General features: G+C 43.5%; 2 protein-coding genes across 4 annotated transcripts; both read left to right on the top strand.

Annotated features, from left to right (window-relative positions):
* The first annotated feature begins 9,654 nt into the window (after positions 1-9,654).
* On the top strand, positions 9,655-14,497 carry LOC150026252 (uncharacterized). 3 transcript variants are annotated; one of them, XM_090303310.1, is made up of 6 exons: positions 9,655-10,125; positions 11,819-11,964; positions 12,660-12,828; positions 13,485-13,583; positions 13,860-13,942; positions 14,128-14,497. In XM_090303310.1, exons 1-6 carry the CDS (start codon positions 9,799-9,801, stop codon positions 14,252-14,254), a joined length of 951 nt encoding a protein of 316 aa, XP_090159436.1. In that variant the 5' UTR covers positions 9,655-9,798; the 3' UTR covers positions 14,255-14,497. The 3 variants fall into 3 exon arrangements, with proteins under 3 accessions (XP_090159436.1, XP_090159438.1, XP_090159437.1); XM_090303312.1 differs by lacking the exon at positions 11,819-11,964 and having other exon boundaries at positions 9,674-10,125; XM_090303311.1 differs by lacking the exons at positions 11,819-11,964; positions 12,660-12,828 and having other exon boundaries at positions 9,689-10,125.
* Positions 14,195-17,056, top strand: LOC150026251 (uncharacterized). The gene is made up of 2 exons (XM_090303309.1): positions 14,195-14,334; positions 14,846-17,056. Exon 2 carries the CDS (start codon positions 14,846-14,848, stop codon positions 17,042-17,044), a length of 2,199 nt encoding a protein of 732 aa, XP_090159435.1. The 5' UTR covers positions 14,195-14,334; the 3' UTR covers positions 17,045-17,056.
* The last annotated feature ends 3,419 nt before the right edge of the window (positions 17,057-20,475 follow it).

Here is a 20,475-nt window from a genome sequence, read left to right as displayed (position 1 = left end):
ATCGACAGGTTGATGCGTCGATAGGATGAGGCATCGCCAGGTTGAGACATCAACGGTGTCACCCCCCGATACCCGCGGGTAGGAAAGATCGTGGAGGGGGCGACACCACAAGAGGCCACGGTACGGACGAGGAGGCCTCGGGCCCCGGTACCTCAGAATAGTAGTAAAGAGAAGAGAAAGGTGGCTCCAAGGTCATAGTTCTAGCACCAGTAGGGGGTAACCTGACTCGTGAAGTACCCACTCCACCTCTGGGAAGCCCCTAGGGTAGATACGACCCATGAGAGGGCCACGCCCAGGGGCGAACCATGTGCATAGTACAAGAGGAAGGTAGATACAGTTCCAGGGTGAGTGACTAGAGGCTGGGGCGCATGAGTTGGCACCCAGAAAGTCACCCCTTGCGCCAGATGCACTTCGAGGAAGGAAGACTTACACGCTGGAATATCCCTAAGTTGGGTGACAGCGCTGTAAGGAGGTGCTTGATGTTTCTCGCTTGCTGACTTGATCGTCGGAGTGCAAACGGCCGCGAGGGCGCCCCTTTGTTCACTTCATTTCAGGTGCTCACGGCGGAGGAAGGTGGAGGAAGGCGGAGATCTGAGTTGAAGACGAAGGTGCCCTAGCTCGTGAGTTGGAGCCACGCACGAAGACTTTCCCGGTCAACCGGCGGGAACATTTGGCGCCCACCGTGGGGCCGATTTAAAACATCAGCTCCCACCTCAAGTGTGAGAGGTTTTGCAGTCGCAGTTTTCGAGATTAGGTTTCAAGAATCGTCCAAGATCCACAGTTCATCGCGAAGTTCAGTTCAGCTCACCGTTCGTTTGTGTTTTGTTGCTCGTAGTTTCCACCGATCGTTCTCCGTTTGAACTCAGTTTTCACCGGTTGTTCGTCAGTTCAGTTCGAGTTCCCATCGTTATCTTCATCTTCTTGAAAGTTTTAACCGTTCGTTCTTGAGTTTCACCAGGTTTTCACCGATCGTTTCCGATCTCGATCGATTCCACTGGAGAAGTTTGTTAGAACCGCCGTAACAGTTAGAAGAGTTCCAAGAAATCGTTGAAGATGAGGACCACCAGGCAAAGTTCGACGCGCGCTGAGAGTGGAGACATGACCATGCAGCAGGTCATGGATATGATGCAGGGATTGCAGGAGGCAATGGCGGCGTTGAAGGTTGAGCAAGAGCGCATTGAGGCGTCTCAGGCGAGAAATGAAGAGCTCTGTAGTACGAATGAGGAGGTGCGTCGCGGGTTGCGCAACAACTCAGGGCTACGTGATGCAGATGAGCGCGAGTGTTTCACTCCACCAAGGGAATTCTCCACGCCGTTCTCACAGTCAATTTTGGAGGCGGTAATTCCCAACACGTTTGTAGGTCCTAAGGTGACTTTCACGGGGATGGAGGACCCCGAAGCACATCTCACTGTGTTCCACACGCAGATGATGTTGGTAGGCGGCTCCGACGCCGTAAGATGCAAGCTCTTCATGAGCACTTTGACTGGGATGGCCATGGACTGGTTCATCAGCCTTTCGAATGGCCATATCACCTCCTTTGCGCAGCTTTCGCAGCTGTTTAGGGAGCAGTATCTAGCAAACAGGGCTCCACCACCAGTTTCGTATGAGTTGTTTGATGTAAAGCAGTACCAGGGTGAGACCCTCAAGGAGTACATCAATCGCTTTGGGGCGCAAGTGGTGAAGGTTGGCACCACAGAGGAGCCTATGATCGTCTACGCGTTTAGGAAAGGAATGTGCCCTAGACCTTTCTGTAAGTCGATCATACGAAGTCGCCCCAAGACCTTTGCTGAGATAAGGCGTCGCGCTGTGGAACACATCGCCACTGAGGGCAAAGTTTGCGAGAAGCGCACAAGTGTTGCACCCGCACGCCCGAGAGCACCATCGCGTGCACAACCCGCCAGGGTCAACGAGGCCACGACGGGAAGGAAGAATCAGGACAGAAGACGCCCATATGAGGCGAGGAGGCCTCAGGCAAGGGGGCGAGTAGAGGGGAACAGGCCGAAGGAAATAGGCAGAGAGAGAGAATCACAGAGTGCACACGAGTCTCGCTGAGATTCTTAGTTCTTAGTTCTTTGGTGGTTTTGCAAGGCTGACTTGAGCGTCAGAGTGCAATTGGCCGCTAGAGGCGCCGTTTGTTGTGTTTCGCAAGTTTGGTTGGAGTTCTTGTGGAGTGCTTGGAGCGTTCTTGCGGAAGACAGAGGTTGACGTGGCGAATCCTTCGACGTTCGAATCCCCTGCAGTGCACGGGGAGCAGTGCACGAGAATTATGTCAGAACTCCACGAGGGAGTGTGCGGGAGCCATGTGGGTGGTCGCGCCTTGGCCAGAAAAGTTCTCTGTGCGGGGTACTACTGGCCAACGCTGAAGGAAGACTGTGTGGGGTATGCTCAGCGTTGCAAGCAGTGCCAGCAACACGCAGATTGGCACAAGGCGCCCCCTGGGGAGCTGAGGTCAATTCACAGCCCATGGCCGTTCCACACCTGGGGAATTGACATCTTGGGACCCTTCCCCTTGGCAGTAAGGCAGATCAAGTTTCTGATCGTCGCCATTGAGTATTTCACAAAGTGGGTAGAGGCAGAGCCGGTCGCGCAGATCACCGCTCACAAGGTTCAACAGTTCGTGTGGAAGAACATTGTGTGCCGTTTTGGAGTGCCCAAGCGTTTGGTTTCTGACAATGGCACCCAGTTTACGAGTCACCAACTGAAGAACCTGTGTGAAGAGATGGGGATACAGCAGGTGTTTGCCTTGGTGGAGCACCCCCAAATGAATGGGCAGGTAGAGTCGGCCAACCGAGTACTGCTCAGAGGGCTGAAGAGAAGGTTAGAGAAGGCCAAGTGAACGTGGGCAGAGGAGGTTCCCAGGATCGTGTGGGCCTATCACACCACTCCACAATCTAGCACCCATGAGACACCGTTCAGCTTGGTCTGTGGGTTTATGGTTTAGGGTTTAGGGTTTAGGGTTTTAGTTGAATGTGTAAAGTAGTTGCGCTAGTATAAACAGTTTGAACAGTTCGGGGGGCACTCTTTTCCCTAAAAGAGGGTTTTAATGAGGCCACCCAATAAAAAAGAAGTTATCAGTATAAGAGTTTGCAAAGTTTTAGAGTTAAAATCCTCCTCGCCCCAGGCGCGAGCATGACAACCGGTTTAAAGTCCTCCTCACCCCAGGTGTGAGTGCAGGCAGCTAAGATTCGAAAAGCCAGGGGTGCTAGTAAGCCCAAGAAGGGAAAGGAAGGATTTCGAGAACGCCTTTACCCAAATGGCATAGCATCAATATTGGCGCAGTAGAACTCTTAGTCAAAACCCTTCTCACCCCAGGAGTGAGAAGGTGGAAGTACGACCCGATGTGTTAAGGGTTGATGACCTTGGGCAGGCAAGAGGGGTTACCGAGAAACACTTTTCTCCCCAAAATCGGGCATCATCCTTGACCGATCGGTGTAGGGGTCCTCTATGCACTTAGCGCTGGAGCGACAAGCAATCTAGAAAGATATAAGGTGGAGGAAGAGGCGCGATGACTGATGAGTGGGTGGTTGTAGCATTTTGATCGGTTATCGGTGGTTAGAGCGTTGTTTAAGAAGTTTTAGACAAGTTCTTACGCGATAGGCCTAAGCAACCAAAGCCACACCAGAACAGTTATCAAGTGTTGTTAGTCGTGATCAAAGTCAGAAGTAAAGAATTCAAGGTACAACGAAGGTTTGTGCCAAGTTCGAGCAGGTTAGCAGTTAATCGTGCATGGCAAGAGATAAAAACTAAGAGATACACAACAGAAGAAACAGTAAGACGAAAGTGGCATTTTATATATGCAATAAAATTTTTTACATCCAGAATTTATGTACAAAGGTATAGACAAAACAACAAAATGATCAAGGGCGAACTGAGAGCAGTCAGCCTCTGGGAAGATGCACTTAACTTGCTCGAGGGCCAAGTCAAATCCCTCAGCAAAGGTATCAGCAGCCTCTTCCCAAAGCTTGGTCTTCTCAGCCTCGAGCTCAGCCTTGTCGGTCTCGAGCACGACCTTCTCAGTGACAAGGGTGGCGATGGTGGACTCGACCTCCTTAAGCTTGGACCCCTGATCATTGGCACGCCTCTCGTTCGCTGCGAGAGCCTCCGCCAGATTCGCGATCTGTTGGCGCAGGAAGGCATTCTCAACTTCAAGCTGGATGGCCCTACCCGTGGTCTCGATCAGATCAGCGTCAAGAGCGGCAACGACGTCCCCCATCAACATCTCCGTCTTGATGGTTTCTTGGACTTGCAGGGCTCGCCCCCTCTTGGCTTCCTCCACCATGTCCCTCAGCAGCTCGTTGGCGCTCTGCAGGGCCTCGTAGTCGCTTTGAAGCGACTCCTTTTGGTTGACCAGCTCGCCCATCTTTCCCTCCAGTTTCTCGATGCGGCGATGCTGGGTGGAGAACTCTAGAGAGAGCACCAGTTGACGGGCCAGGTGAAGGTCCACCTCGCTCCCACTCCATTTGACCAGCTCGCGGTTCTGGAGTAGTTGCCTGGTCAGCTGGATGACCCTGGTGAGCCCCTCGGTGCTGGAACCCGAGGCTCGGTGGGAACTCTCACAACCTCCCTCGGTCGTGGCGGCAGAGGCTTGAGGAGGTGGTGAGCTCGAGGGGTGAGAGGTTCCCTCCGAGCGAGCAGCCCCGCTCCCAGCAGTTTGTGATGGCAGGGTGAGGGGTCGGCTGGCTGGGGGCGGGGAAGGAAGTGGTGTAGGGGAAGGAAGAGGGGCTGGAGAAGGAAGGCACATAGGAGAAACCTGTGCTGGAGGGGTTGGGGAGGCATCGCCCTCAGCGCCCTCAGCCCCCCTCCTTCTTCGTTGAACTAAAGGAGACCCCGAGCTCTCCTCCTCAATAGATACGACGGTGGTGGGAGCCTTCACCAACCTTTTCCTTTTCTTCTCACCCCTGGTCTCGGGGCCTTCAGCTGGCGCGACCGAGATGGGGGAGGCAGAGATAGGCTCGGAGGTGGCCTCAGTCCCCGTGGACGACCCGACAACTCGTTGGCTCTTGGCTAGCGTGATCAGCTTTTGTCGTCATTCTTTGTTGAAAGTCATATCTGCACCAGTTAAACATGGCAAAGGGTTAGTACACAAAGAAGCCAAGAAAGCAAGCAAGGTGCAAAAGAGTGAATTAAGCTAATCAGCTCAGTGGTAGCATGCAGAGAAAGGGTTAACGTGTGTAAGTATGGCAAGTTGAAGGGAAGGGGAGAGTGCAAACCAATGTATTTTTTAAGCATTTATGCATCAAACTCGTGCTTGATGAGGGTGGAGAAGTCATATCTGCACCAGTTAAACATGGCAAAGGGTTAGTACACAAAGAAGCCAAGAAAGCAAGCAAGGTGCAAAAGAGTGAATTAAGCTAATCAGCTCAGTGGTAGCATGCAGAGAGGGGGTTAACGTGTGCAAGTATGGCAAGTTGAAGGGAAGGGGAGAGTGCAAACCAATGTATTTTTTAAGCATTTCTGCTTCGAACTCATGCTTGATGAGGGTGGAGGAGCCGAACTTAGCGCCTAAGCTCGGGAGTAGGTCGCACAGCTCGCGCTCGTAAGGTGCCATAGCGTCCAAGCCGCGAGGTTTTTTGAACTCTACTTTGGGAACCCAGTAGAGTGGGAAGCCCTCAAGTAGAGTCGGGCTATGATCGTTGGAGGTGATCATGTAGAACCTACCCTTCCAGTCCTTGAAGGATTGTTGGTATAGGCCCAAGATCACTCTCCCTGTCACGCCGTTCGGGCTCACCCATGACCGATAGCCTGGGTTCTTGGCCTCGAAGAAGTGGAGGAAGACGTCGGTTGAGGGAGGGTGGCCGAAGTGGTTGCAGGGAATCTCAAACGCTCAGATGAAGGCCCAAGCGTTTGGATGGAGTTGGCAGGGAGCCACGTTCAGCTCGGTGAGGAGGTCCTTCTCAAAGAAGGTGAAGGGGAGGCAGAGGCGCAATCTCTTGAAGATGGCGGAGTAGATGAAGGTGAAGGGCACTCCGTTGTTGGCCCTGTCGTCCACGCATATTGGCATGCCTCGAGGGGGAATGCGCACGTTCAAGTGTGAGTCGTCCTCCCTGTCAAGGGCGCAGGTGGGTTCGTCGGTATCGCTGCTCAGTAAGTTGGTGAGATGGTCGTCAGGGAGTTGTGTAGACGTCTCGGCGAGCAGGTGGAGGGGAGCCCACTGGTACACCCGCGCGTAGTCGTGCTGAGGAGGCGCCGCTTGAGGGTGCGCACTCGTTGAGGGGGGGCGCTCTCGTCGAGGGCAGTGGTGGTGCACTTGCGGAAGGCTGTGCACCGGAGGAGGAAGCGAGACGCGCGGTGGTTTTTGTGCGAGCCATTGCTCAGTAGCTACAATGGAGAAAGAAAAGAAGGAGTGAGGGACCAATGAAAAACATGGTTCAACGAAAAACAAGAGGAAGGTGAGGAGAACGAAAATGCTATGGTTTGAAGGGAGTGGAGAAGCGAAAGCGACGAAGAAGAAGAAGTGAAAACACAGAAAAACCAGAAGAAACACTGGTACAGTGCAGGGAAAGGGAAAACAACCCACAACGTATGCATAGTGCAGTTATTGGATGATGCAATTGGTAGAAAGTATGCAGATATGCCATAGATGGAGAAAAGGGGTACCTTTTGATGATCGCAAGTGGTTTCTGAAAGCTTGAGGTTGGGGAAGACGAATCGCAAAGAGGGAGTTCGAGAGTTTCAGAGAAGAGTGTTGGAGAAGGTGATGGAACAATGGAGGTGCGTAAGTTTTTGAATATGAGAAGCGCAAACGACGTTTCATGCTAGACCGTTGATGCGTACACGTGTCGCAAGATTAATGAAGGAAGGCGTAACGTCACTTAAAACACAACACGTGATGTGGCACGTGACGTGGCATCACTTGCCGCGTGGCCATTGAGGACGATCGCTTAGTCTCTTCGCTGAAAACAAGTATACAGCTCGAGACTGGGGGGCTTGTGATCCGGTCGGTCATCGGTAGTCGATGACATCAGCAACAGATAGCCACGTGGACCATTCTTAGTGGGACACGTGGGCCAGGGAAGCAGATGTGTTATTGAGAGGGTCACCCAGGGGGTGATCGGTGGTCAGAGAGGATGCGCGATCAGCGCCTAGATAAGCGCCATGAAGCAGAAGGCGTGGCGCTATGGGGCACCAATCGGTCATCTGGGGTGAGTGATGATCGTCGAGTCTTCGTGTCACGCGTAGTTAAGCTGGAAACGAAGGGTGATTCCCAGCGAGGGCGTTGCACATGAGCCTGGTGTGGCAGAGTATTAGAGAAAGGAGAAGTTATGTGCTTTGTAGTGTCGTGCACGAGAGTGGCCTAAGAGAGCTAGTAGGAAATCGGTGATTGGTGCTCTCTTAACCCATAACGTGCATGGAGCAAAGCAGAGGTGATCGTTCACACAGTAGGTGATGCCTAGTGCGTGCGCTTAGCCAAGCCACACTTGGTATTCGCGCTGAGGTTGCACGAGCACCTAGTGAAAGAAACACGCTAAGTTACTTCATACACGAATAACTTAGGCGCGCAACAGAGTATATAAAGGCATTCCGCGCTCATACAAAAAGAGGTAAGATTCATTCTTGCAAGTTACTAGTTTACACAGAGAGAGAGAGAATCACAGAGTGCACACGAGTCTCGCTGAGATTCTTAGTTCTTAGTTCTTTGGTGGTTTTGCAAGGCTGACTTGAGCGTCGGAGTGCAATCGGCCGCTAGAGGCGCCGTTTGTTGTGTTTTGCAGGTTTGCTTGGAGTTCTTGTGGAGTGCTTGGAGCGTTCTTGCGGAAGACAGAGTTTGACGTGGCGAATCCTTCGACATTCGAATCCCCTGCAAGATAAAAAACGAATGAGCATTCGACAATAGAAATAGTAGAGGGAAAATACCTGGTATGGTAGCCAATTGAAAAGAAGAAGTGTAAAGGAAGCTTTTTGTAAGAAAGGTTAGAAAGCGCAAGAGTTTTGAAGAGTGAAGGTTACGTGAAGGGTAAGAGAAGAGAAGAGGGTTTAGAGAAATGAAACAGTGAAGTAGGGTGAGGTTTCGAGCGTGAACTTATTCGAATAAGGGAATGCCAAGCGGCAATGTTTTCCCACCATTTATGAAGACACCACGTGTACGCTCTGGATTAAGTGTGGTGAGACGTCACCTCAGAAACGCTTCATGTACCGCGCCTCACCTACCCGCTGGGGAAACTGTCGTGTCAGCCGCCAAAGTGCTAGAAAGCCTTTTCGCCTAGTCAAGCTCAGCTCGTGTCTGGGGCTTGTGTACTGGACAGGAGTGCTCGGGACCTCGGTCCAAGTATTTGGGTATGGTCAGCTCGGCTTTGGGCCCAAAAGTGGGTCATAGACTCGACCCAGTTTCGTTGGTAAGCTCAATGGAAAATAATTAAAATAGAGAAAATAATGAGTTTGGTCATATATTAATATAAAGTTGTTAGTTAAATATATATGTCGATATATATTAAGTTGTTAGAATAGAATATATATGAATACATGCACAAAACTGTTAGTTAAATATACGCATAAAGTTGTTGGTTGAATATATAAAGTTGTTAAATAAGTAGAGAGCACCCAAGAATAAATGTGCACGAGATTCTCTTATGTTGTTAGCACCGTGAGTAAAGATGTCCATGGACAGAATATTTTTCTATTGTTAGCACCCAAACATGAAAGGTGCATGTGAGCAGGTGATTTTATGTTATTATTTTATGCTTTCAGTAGAGATTATATTCTCGTGAGTGAAAGTTGTTAGAGGAATAACTATAAAAGGGGTTTGAGACCCCCGGTAAAGGTATGTTGTTTTTTAGTGAAATTGACTATTATTTTGTATGATTTCATTGACTTGATTTGACTTGATCGTCAGAGTGTGATCAACAGGTAGAATCCCCTCTATCTCAGCGAAGCGTTGTTCCAGTGTAAAAAAAAAAAAACAGATTAAAAGCGGAACTTGCACATCTAATTAATACAGGTGAACCGACAAGAACATTTAGTGATTTACACTTTTAGAATACATGTTATTTATTTTCATAAAAACAATATACTATTGTTATTATTTTATTCTACCAACATTTTTTTTACATTCTTCAAGATCGATGTAGAGGATGGAAGTTTGGTAAAGACATAAGTGGGAATTTTTGTAAGTTTAGAACTTCTACTTATATATTTTTTTCATAATATATTATTTCACTTATAATGTGGTTCTACTACTAACCAATGTCATATCTAATCGCTAAACTTTTATTCTATTAATACATATTTTACGTTAGTTGTTTGGTTATACTTAATATATTTGAATAGTGAGTGACATCATTTTTATTTAAAAAATATCCTAATTAATTTTTGCATTATGGTCATAGTTATGCTGATATAAACTTTTAAATTGCATGAGTTTTCATCCAATGATACTGCAACTTTATTATTTGATTCTTCAAGCAGAATATTTTGTAATAATACTAAATTATTATCTATGAATTGCTGATACATATTAAAAATATTTTAAATCTAATTAAATTTTATAAAATTAGTTTATAATCACTTGTATATTATTATGAAACATCTTTTATCTCTTACGAAATATTTTTATGTCGACTTGTGATTCCAACATTTTACTTATAATCCTTGTTCGTACGTACTCTTGTTCCTGCTATGAAAAAGTAAATATTTACAACTCAATATATTTAGCTAATTAAAGATTACATGATCTAGCAGGGTGAGTGAAATGTTGATAAAATTGTCTCTTTCTAAGGAGACAGAGAGAGGGCGAGATAAAAGATGCTAGCACTAAAACATACATATGGTCATCGGAATAGCCAGCCGGACCCATAAGACAACATGTTGTTGGCTCAACCTATTTTCTTCTCTCCCAACTTTCCTACTCTCACCAAGAAAACAAATTTGAGAGCTTCACTTCAACCCCACAAGAATTTTCCTCCTCTCAGAGTTTCACCAATGCCAAAACCACTTGGTGTGAGAACCAGAACCAAAACCCTTTTGGTTCCGTTTCAGAAAAAGGGTGGTGTCCAAATCTGCCATAGCTTGAAGAAAGAGAGTGAGGTTGGTGGAAATGATGGAAGAGACTGGACAACCTCCTTTTTGCTCTTTCTCTTGTGGGCAGCACTCATCTACTATGTCTTCTTTCTCACCCCAAACCAGACCCCGGTATGTTCCTCCCTATTCTTTCCAATTTGGAATATGCTAATCATCATATGATGTATTTTCGAACCAAGATTTCCAGATGGATAGGATATTCATATGTATATCACTTGTGATTTGAATACATCAGTTCATTTGAGAATCAAAAATAATTTGTAGAGGAAATAGAATCTTAACCTCAACAGCAAAACCTTCTAATATTATTTGAGAATCAAAATTATAGTCATAACCCACAAAAGGATTTTTGTTAGAATCGTTAGCAAAAATAAGGCTCATTGAGCTGAGGGAAACTAGTGGCAGGTATAAGAAGATTCAACAATGTTAGAGTCCCTCATGAACTAAAATAGGAAACTCAGTGGGGTTTTAAGTGATTAGGCTCTTTTACTAATATACTTGTTTTTTGGGTTGGTTTCTCATTTGTGCTTAAGTAATAAAATGTCCACATCTTTTGTTTTTCAATATCTAAACTCTAGTTTTTTTTAGTGTAATGAGGAGGCATACGTGTGTGTTTTTTTTCAATTTCCATTTCTCTAGTTTTTTTGGTGAATGAGATATGTGGGTGTTCTTTTTTAATTTCCGATTCTCTAGCTTTTTTTTTTTTGTTTAGTGTAGTAGTGAAAAGTACCGGAAAAAGACTAGAGTGGACACAATGAAGGACTGAAGTAAAGGTTTTTGGAGTAGATAGTTACAACATCAGGGGTAGATAGAGTCGATGGTAAAAGTTTGAGAATTTAATTAGAAAACACTGATGCACTGTCATCAAATCATAAATTGTTTATATGTTAAAGGATTGTAATAATTACTTGCTGATCAAAATTCTTCGAAGTATGAATCATTGGGTAGTTACAAACTTGTCTTATATGACACTTGTAATCGGATGACAATATAAAGACTATTTACAGAGTCTCAGTGCATAGACAATACTCCGGTGTGATTTCTAATTGTTTGACTGTCTAAGTTCAATCTTGACAGCAACATTGTATCAAAATTAAACTCAAGTAACATTACGATATTTGATATGATTACATCCATTGTGTGTTATCACTTTGGTTTGGAGATTGGTTGAGTTTGTGGTTTGGAAGGTCTTTCCTGCAATTTCAGTAACCATGATTCAATTGCAAGTGCAGTTTAAAACCATGGTTTGGAGCATGTGTTCTATTTGGCTCAGTAGAAAAAGTAAATGGTGTTATTATCTGTGTTCTTCCAAATTAAGATAACAATCATTATTGAGCCACGAACGCTTCCAAAGTTCTTTATGTTCACCACAAAAGAATGAAAATATATGACATTACACTGGTCAAATCAATTATTTGGCCAGCCTCTTTTATGCTAGTGTAGGCCTAGACTGTGTAGGATGTTTAAGGATTCAATATACTCTTTGGTCCTCTAATAAGAGCAGAAAAGTATTCAGTGGCACCCAGAGTCATTTTAAGGTAGATAGTTACACCTCCTCATTTTTGTGAAATTACAATTACTGTATTAAATTTTTATTTTTTTGCAGCCTTAAATTTATATATTGACCCCGCAGTTGAGTAAAAGACTCGTATATTGATGTAAGAGTATGTGATTATACTGTATGCACCCACCAGTCCAGGGTCTTGGATTCATCACAGAATGTAGCCTTTGCAGTTTCTATCTCCCTGTGCCTTTATTTTTCCTTTCCTTTTGTTTTAACCTGTGAGATTTTATTTTCATTCAGTCAAGGGACTCATATTTCCTTAAAAAACTCCTGAATCTGAAAGGGGATGATGGCTTCAGAATGAATGAAGTGTTGGTATCATTGTGGTATATAATGGGCTTGTGGCCATTGGTATATAGCATGCTCTTGCTTCCTACAGGAAGAAGGTACTTCCCTTTTGGTATATATAGTTGTCCAACATAAATAATATATTTCTTCTATCAGATTTCAAGCCACTCATAAACCTCTACCTTTTAGTTGAGTTGTGTTGTGAAAATTTTTAGTTCTAGGAATTAAGCATGACTTAAGAACACAATGAAAGGAGGGGACCTTACGGAAGAAACTTTTCATTTAACATTTTAAGCTTATATAAATTCTTAATATCGTTCACTAGAATTGGTAAAAGAAAAATAAAAAGAAAATACAGCAAATCAAATCACGTGATTAATATCAGGAAGCACCATGTTGTACGAAATCTTTTATGTATCATACTGTTCAATGTCATATGACTTAAAACATCTATTTTAAGCCTAATTCAACCTTACAAAATCAACTTGTATTATAGAGTTTGCATCCACTTATATATATATATACTAGAATTTGATCATATTTTTAGTCGATGTGAGATTTTCAACCATTTGAGATTCAATATATGATACAAATTGTTGCCTAGTTGAATCATACAACAAAATTTGTGAACCAACATTTTTGAATTAATTTGTAAATACATATTTTATTAAGCCTTGTCACCCTCCCTTGTGCCGGGATAAATACAATAATTTTTTGTTTTCTTCTGTATATGTCCTATTTGACTTGACAATGCCTGAAGCTGATTTCATATCTTCCATTTGTTGTTCTACAGTTCAAAAAACAGTATTCCTGTATGGCCCTTCCTGATACTTTCCTGTTTTGGTGGTGCATATGCACTTCTTCCTTATTTTGTACTTTGGAAACCACCAGCACCCCCTGTTGAAGAAACTCAGCTTAAAACATGGCCCTTGAATTTTCTGGAATCAAAAGTAACTGCATCGGTAATGCTCATCTAAAACTCATCTTGCAAAGTTGTTCAAGTGAAGTTATAGTATTCTGAACAATGATTGCATAGTTAGGTGATTTTGCATGATCATAAGAAAAAACACCCCATTTGCAATCACATGCTTATCTTTGGAGAAAACCTTAAAATGCAGTGTACATTTGAGTTATAAAATGATTAAAAAATGCCATGGAAGAGGTTGCCTCATAGTATTCTATATAAAAACATCATACTTGTATGTCATAAACAAACACACACAACCTGCAGGATACATTGGTGTAGTGAAAGAAAAATATTTGGAAGGTTTTTATATTAAACTATTTTTTGCCTTAATATTTGATGGAATCAATCTATTTTTAACTTTTTGGTTTCCTCTTCCCATTCTTTTCATTCTTGAACTTACCTGCACTATATGAATTTGGAAACGTATCAAATCGATTTACGATGAAACTGAACCATGATGGTTTGGAATAGTTTACAAAAGGCCCTCTATTAATCCTCATTGAAAATCTCTCTTCCTAAACATTCTACGCATGCCCCTATTACGAAAGATCATGGGATAGGCTTATGGACAAATGTATGGCATAATCTCAGTAGTCTCTTCTTTTTAATTCATTGTATTGGAGGATGTAACTTACCGAACTTGCACATTAGATATCACTTGTTGCAGGAGTAGCCATCATAATTTATGCTGGTTTAGCAGGACAAGATATGTGGAAAGAATTTTATCAGTACTTCAGGGAAAGCAAATTTGTAAGTTCGTACTCAGCATTTCAAAAAGTTGGCATTTCTATTCATTGTATTCATTACATAAGCATGAGATGAGCAATGCCATAGACTTTTCCAATCTTGTCATCATGATCTTTGCTAAATGATATGCTAATGTAAATTCAACAATTTCTAGTCTACTAGGCCAAGTTTATGACTAGATTAGAATGCTGGTCTTATACTTCATGTCCATGATTTACACTGTCCATTTTTCATAAAATTGGAAATGTTAGGTGCTAAGGTTGGGTTTCCATGTTGCAGATTCATATTACCTCCATTGATTTTATTGTACTTTCCACATTTGCACCGTTCTGGGTTTACAATGACATGACGGCGCGGAAATGGTACATTACTTGCCATATAAGTTTTTAGTTCAATGTTGAGATTAGAGTCAACACAACGATGTGTTTTTGCATTCACCTATTTTGATTAAAAAAAATGTGTGGGAAAACCTTAAACTGCAGTTATTGTGGAATGGAGGGAGTAAAAGACAATGTAGCATATATTTTAACGCTAATCCAATTTGCAGGTTTGACAAAGGTTCTTGGCTTCTTCCCATATCATTGATACCATTTTTAGGGCCTGGTTTATACCTTCTCCTGCGGCCATCATTATCAACAGTGGCCATTTCGCAGACTCCTGTTGAACCAGAGTGAGTGAAATTCCATGTGATGACTGCCATGCCAACCAATACAAGTGAACACTCTCTAAGCATAGTTATACTCACTCGCATGAGGTACTGATTAATTATATTATAGATCAATTATTATCTTGTAATTGATTAATATCTTATATATTATTATGTTAGAGGAGATTAAGCCTAACAACATGCTCTATAATCTCTAATGTATATTTATCAATTACGTAATAATCACCGAGAGATAGAGTTTAACATATCACACTTTATCTTCAATTTACTATTTGGTTACAAGAACTTAGACATCACCTAATATGATAAAAGATATCACATATCCCACTAAAACATAAGAACTCGTAAGTCTATATAATATTTTGAATGTCTCAAATTTCATCACTAACAATTTAGAATATGCAACTTCAATCATGTGCACTATTAATGATCTAACTTATTAATTTTGCGGTTTTTAAAGAACATTGATGGATGTGAGATATTACTGAAAATTTTAGGATGATATGCTAATACTAATACTTCTATATTGGTCTTTACAAAATTCAACGTCAAATTGGATACATTGAATTCCATCAATTAACGTTTATATAGAAAGCAGATGGTGGGAGGGCCGTTCGGCTACGGGAGGTCACGAAGGCCGCAACAATCATTCAACAATGTCACAACTTTCTTTTTCTCGAACTTCCCAGACAACTATGGTGAATATGATATGGTAAAAGTGTTCCAACGCTGGGCAAGGGTGAAAGAGGTTTTTATCTCTCGTAGAATGAATAGGTGGGGGAGAAGATATGGGTTCGTCAGGCTGTTCAACGTGGCGAATGTTCGGAGGCTCGAAAGGGAGATGGACCAAGCGTGGGTTGGCAACATGAAGCTATACGTTAACATTCCGCGTTACAGAAGATCTGATCTGGTGCACACAGAGGTTCCACTCAGAGGAAAGGGAGTGCAATCTGAACGCAGTAACATGGAAGAAAGGAACGGTCACAGGTTCAAACTCAGAGAAGGGAACAAGAAGGAGGAGGGAAGGTATTATAAGGGAAAGGAAAGAAAGGAGTGGAGAGAGGTCAACAAAAATCAATCTTATGCGGACGTGGTGAAAAAAGATTCGCTAAACGTATGGAAGGGCCCTATTTTTGAAACAAAGCAACAAACTCTTCCTTGGTTGAACAATAGTGCAGTAGGCTTTTTCTCTGGAGAGTTGAGCTACAATCAGGTGTGTGAGGAGTTTATCTTGGGAGGGATGAACATGGTAAAAGTGAGATATCTGGGGGACAACATGGCTCTCATAACACCCAACCAGGGAGTTAGAGTAGAGGATATCATTCGAACCAATAAGCAATGGTTTGAGAGTGTGTTTGAGGCGGTAGAACCATGGACCGATGCACATGTAGCAGGACATAAAATTATCTGGGTTAGGTGTTACGGGCTTCCTATTTCCTTGTGGAATAAGGACTGCTTTTCGAAAGTTGTTGGTGAAGTAGCATCCTTGGTGGAGGTTGACAAAGCAACGGAAAACTGGGAGAACTTGGAGTATGCCAGACTTCAGGTTCGTATTCCCAAAACGTGTAGTGTGAAACTAGCGAAGGAAATGAAGATTAATGGTCAAATCCTAAACATTTACATGGAGGAAGAGCAATCAGTTTTCTTCGGAGGCAAATGTAAGTGTAAGTACAATTTCTTCGAATCCTCAGATAGCATCACTTCTTCGGAATCGTTTGTGGAGGGAACAATCTGGTCGGAAAAGAGTGTTGAAGAAGAGGGCAGGCCAGGAGAGGCGGCGCTGCGGTGGTCGGAGAAGCTAGCGGAAGATGGGCAAGGAAATATCCCTAATAAGACAAAAGAACAGTTTGAAGAGGAAGGGGAAATGCTACAAAATCTGGAGCAGGTAGAAGGTAACAGTGCTTACACGAATAAGGCAAAAGCGATGCAGGCAGAATTTGTAGAGGCAGAGGTAGGGGAGTCAGCTTTTTCGGTATCCCACATGGTTAACATTGCATGTAAAAGCAATTCTGTCCAAGTAGCACTGACCAACTTTCTTGTAGCTTTAGAGGCCTCAAATTGTAGTAAAACAAATATGTATGTAAATCATGAGGAGTGCAGGGATGAGGCCCAACAAGAAAGTCAAACCGAGCCCAAGTGGAATGAAGCTGGTCAGGAATTGGTTGTTGCTACTTCAGCCCAATCAAAATCAGGCCCACTTCGTGTGAAGACTGAAAGGACGCGAGTGGATGACATGGACTCATCTTTAGTTACCAAAGGTGATAGGAGCGTAAAAAACAAAGGGTCAAGGGGGAGAGAGGGTGACGTCGAACGAGCAGGAAAGGAGTCTGTGCAGGGGGAGGTGTGTTGTGAACAATCATTTTGCGGTGAAGGTTCTAATCAAAAGGGCAACGATAATCACGGTGTTCAGCTTGCGAATTTGGGCGAAGAATTGGGAGCAGAGGTGTCCAATAAAGCATCCTCTTTTATTCAGAGAAGGAGCAGAGGTTTGTGGGAATTGGGAGAAACAAGCAGGCTAATGCAAGGAAGAACAAATCACCAAGCAGAAGGCACCTTGGAGGGCAGTTCCTCAAATTCAAAGGTCAGTAAAATTCCAAATGTAGTTTTTTGCAACAGCAGATGTAGGAAGGAAGACAAAGAGGAAGAAACATCTGACTTGTGGGAGGTGGGCAAAAATCTAGGGGTTGCTTGTCGTAAGGATGAGGTTAATGTCGTAGAGGAATTTGAAAGAATGGAGTCAAGAGATCTTGAGACAATGAAGAAACATCATGAGGGGAACACAAGGGGTTACATATGATCATTGTAAGTCTGAATATAAGAGGGGTAAGAGGAGGAATCAAGGCTAAATACTTGAAAAATTTGATTTTGAAGGAGGGGGTGGAAATGGCATGCCTACAAGAAACCAAAACAACTTTGTTCTCGAATGCTCGTTGCTTTGCTTTGTGGGGAAATAATGAAGTGGGTTGGATACACAACGATGGAGTAGGAGGGGCGGGAAGTCTACTAGTAATGTGGTATAAACAGTTCTTTGTATATGAAAGGCATGTGGAGGGAAGCGGTTTTATTGCGATCTTTGGCCAACATGTGAATTCTAGACTAAAATGTGCGGTGGTCAATGTATATGCAGCATGCAACATGAGTGACAAGAAGAAGTTATGGGAGGAATTATCAAGCGTGAAAAACACTAATCCGGGTTGGGCTTGGTGTTTCTGTGGGGACTTCAATGCGGTCAGGTCTGCAGGTGAAAGGAAAGGTGTAGGGGAAAGGGGAAGCCAAAAGAGCGAGATCAAAGGATTCAATAGTTTTATAGAAAGTAATCTTCTAGTGGAACTACCATTAGTGGGAAAGAAGTTTACATGGTTCAAAGCTAATGGCACATCAAAAAGCAGATTAGATAGAGTATTGGTGTCGGACGAATGGCTGCAAAAATGGCCTATGGGAAAGCAATACATCCAGCCGAGAGAAGTGTCAGACCACTGTGCAATAGTGGTGAAATGTGTCTCAAAGGATTGGGGACCTAGACCTTTTAGATCGTTGGATGCTTGGCTCATGGACCCAGGATTCAAAGATTTAGTTAAAGCTTTGTGGAACTCATATACGGTTCAAGGTGATCATATAACAGTGCTAAAAGACAAGCTGAAAATCCTCAAGTGCGACCTCAAAGAGTGGAATAGAGATGTATTCGGTCACTTGATCACAGAGAGAAAAAGGGTGTTATTTGAAATTGATAACCTTGATAATCAAGACGATGGAACCGAATTTGAAGATCAGGGAAGGATGAAGAGACTGGACCTAATAGGACAGTTAAATGTTTTAAATAAGAAGACTGAATCTTTGTATAGGCAGAAAGCTAGGACAAGCTGGTCCAAATATGGGGATGCCAACACCAAATTTTATCATGCCACATTAAGATGGAGACGTATGAAGAATGAGGTGAAAGGAGTACATGTGGGGGACCAGTGGTGCGAAGAACCCGAGGTTGTAAGGAGGGAAGCAAAAAGATTGTTTGAAGAAAGATTTGCAGCCAAACATGACTTCGGGGTCAGGTTAGACAATGTACAGTTTAAAAAGTTATATGTGGAAGAAAGTGTGAGTATTATATCTATAGCTACGAAAGAAGAGATTAAGGAAGCCGTGTGGTCATGTGAGGGATCCAAAAGCCCAGGCCCGGACGGGTACAACTTTAATTTTGTTAAACATAATTGGGAGGTTCTTAAACAAGATATTATTGCAGCAGTGCACCTTTTCCAAGCTTCCAGATGCCTTCCCAAGGGAAGTAATGCATCATTCATAGCACTTGTGCCTAAAGTGAGGGATCCGACATCCCTTGAGCAATTTAGACCTATATCTCTTGTGGGAATGCTTTACAAAATCATTGCTAAAGTTCTGTCATGTCGAATGAAGAAGGTGTTGCCCTTGGTTGTCGATGAATGCCAAGCTGCCTTCCTGAGAGATAGAGAGCTACTCGATAGTGTTTTAGTAGCTAATGAGGTCATTGAGGAATTGAGGAGGGGTAGGAGGAGGGGCTTGTGCTTCAAAATAGATTATGAGAAGGCGTTTGATTCAGTAAGTTGGGCGTTTCTTTTTGACATGCTGCAAAAGTTGGGATTTCATAGAAGATGGATTATGTGGATGAGAGGTTGTTTGGAATCTGCAACAGTATCAGTGTTGGTTAATGGTAGTCCTACTGAGGAGTTCAAAGTTTCGAGAGGTCTAAGGCAAGGAGATCCCCTAGCACCCTTTTTGTTTATTGTGGCTGCTGAAGGGTTATCTGGGTTGGTTAGGCAGGCGCTCAGAGTCAATTTGCTTACAGGAATAAAGGTTGGAAGAGAGAAGGTCGAGACATGTATGCTACAATTCGCGGATGACACAATTTTCTTTTGTGAAGATCTATATTCCAATGTCATTACCATAAAAGCAATTCTCAGATGCTTTGAACTAGCGTCAGGATTGAAAGTAAATTTTCACAAGTCAAAGTTGACCGGAATTAATGTCGGAGAGCAGACTCTTGAAGTTTATGCAAATAGCCTACATTGCACTCTTATGAAGATACCCTTTAAATACCTGGGGTTGGAGATAGGAGGAAATCCAAGGAGGAAGAAGTACTGGGAGATGATAATAGAAAAGTTAAACACAAAACTTAGTGCTTGGAAGGGGAGGTTTCTATCTATGGCTGGCAGAATTTGCTTAATTAAATCGGTTTTTACGTCATTACCGTTGTATTATCTATCTTTTTTCAAGGCACTAGAAATGGTTTGTGAGAGTATTATACGAATCCAAAGAAGATTTCTCTGGGGATGGGGAAAGGAGAATAGGCCAATACCGTGGGTGAGTTGGGACAAAATTTGCAGACCACTGGAGGAAGGAGGGCTGGGAATCAAAGACATCAGGAAATTCAACGCAGCACTTTTAGCAAAATGGAAATGGAGGCTTATGAGTGAAGAAAAAGGCGTGTGGAAAGATATTTTGTTGTCTAAGTATGGTATGGATTCAAATCCAAGCCGTAACAACCAGAAGAATTCCTCTTGGTGGTGGAAAGACCTGTGCAAGAGTTGTGGTGAGGAAGAAGAAGTAAGTTGGTTTCATAGTGCCACTAGCTGGAAATTGGGGAATGGGGATAGGGTACGTTTCTGGGAGGACGCATGGACTGGCAGCAGGACTTTACGGGATTACTTTCCGAGACTGTTTTCTATATCGCTGAATCAGGAATCAAAGGTGTCTGAGGTGGGAATATGGGAGGACAATGAGTGGACATGGACGTTGGGTTGGAGAAGGTATAGGTTTCAGTGGGAGTCTGAACTAGTAGATGAGCTGCTAAGAGTGATAAGCAGAACCAAACTCATCAGGGAAGAGATGGATTCCCAGAAGTGGGAAGGGGACACATCTGGTGTTTTTTCGGTGAAGACGGCATATGAACGACTTACTAAATCTTCTACAGATGGCCCAAATGCAATCTTTAACTTGCTCTGGCAGATTAAAGCGTATCCTAATGTGCTGGTAACCGCGTGGAGGGCCCTTCTAGACAAACTTCCAACAAAGACAAACTTAATGAGGAGAGGGGTGATGATAAACAACCAATTATGTGTATTGTGTGGGGGTGGCAATGAAACAGTACAACATCTATTTGTGGAGTGTTCGGTAGCTCAACGTGTGTGGAATAGATGCTTTAGATGGATGGGAATTGTCTGTGCTCAACATAGGGAGCTGACATGTCATTTGGAGCAGTTC

Source organism: Phaseolus vulgaris, chromosome 6 (genome assembly GCF_051622355.1).
Source record: "Phaseolus vulgaris cultivar YP4 chromosome 6, ASM5162235v1, whole genome shotgun sequence".
Lineage (NCBI taxonomy): Eukaryota > Viridiplantae > Streptophyta > Magnoliopsida > Fabales > Fabaceae > Phaseolus > Phaseolus vulgaris.
This window is presented reverse-complemented; position numbering and strand designations above follow the sequence as displayed.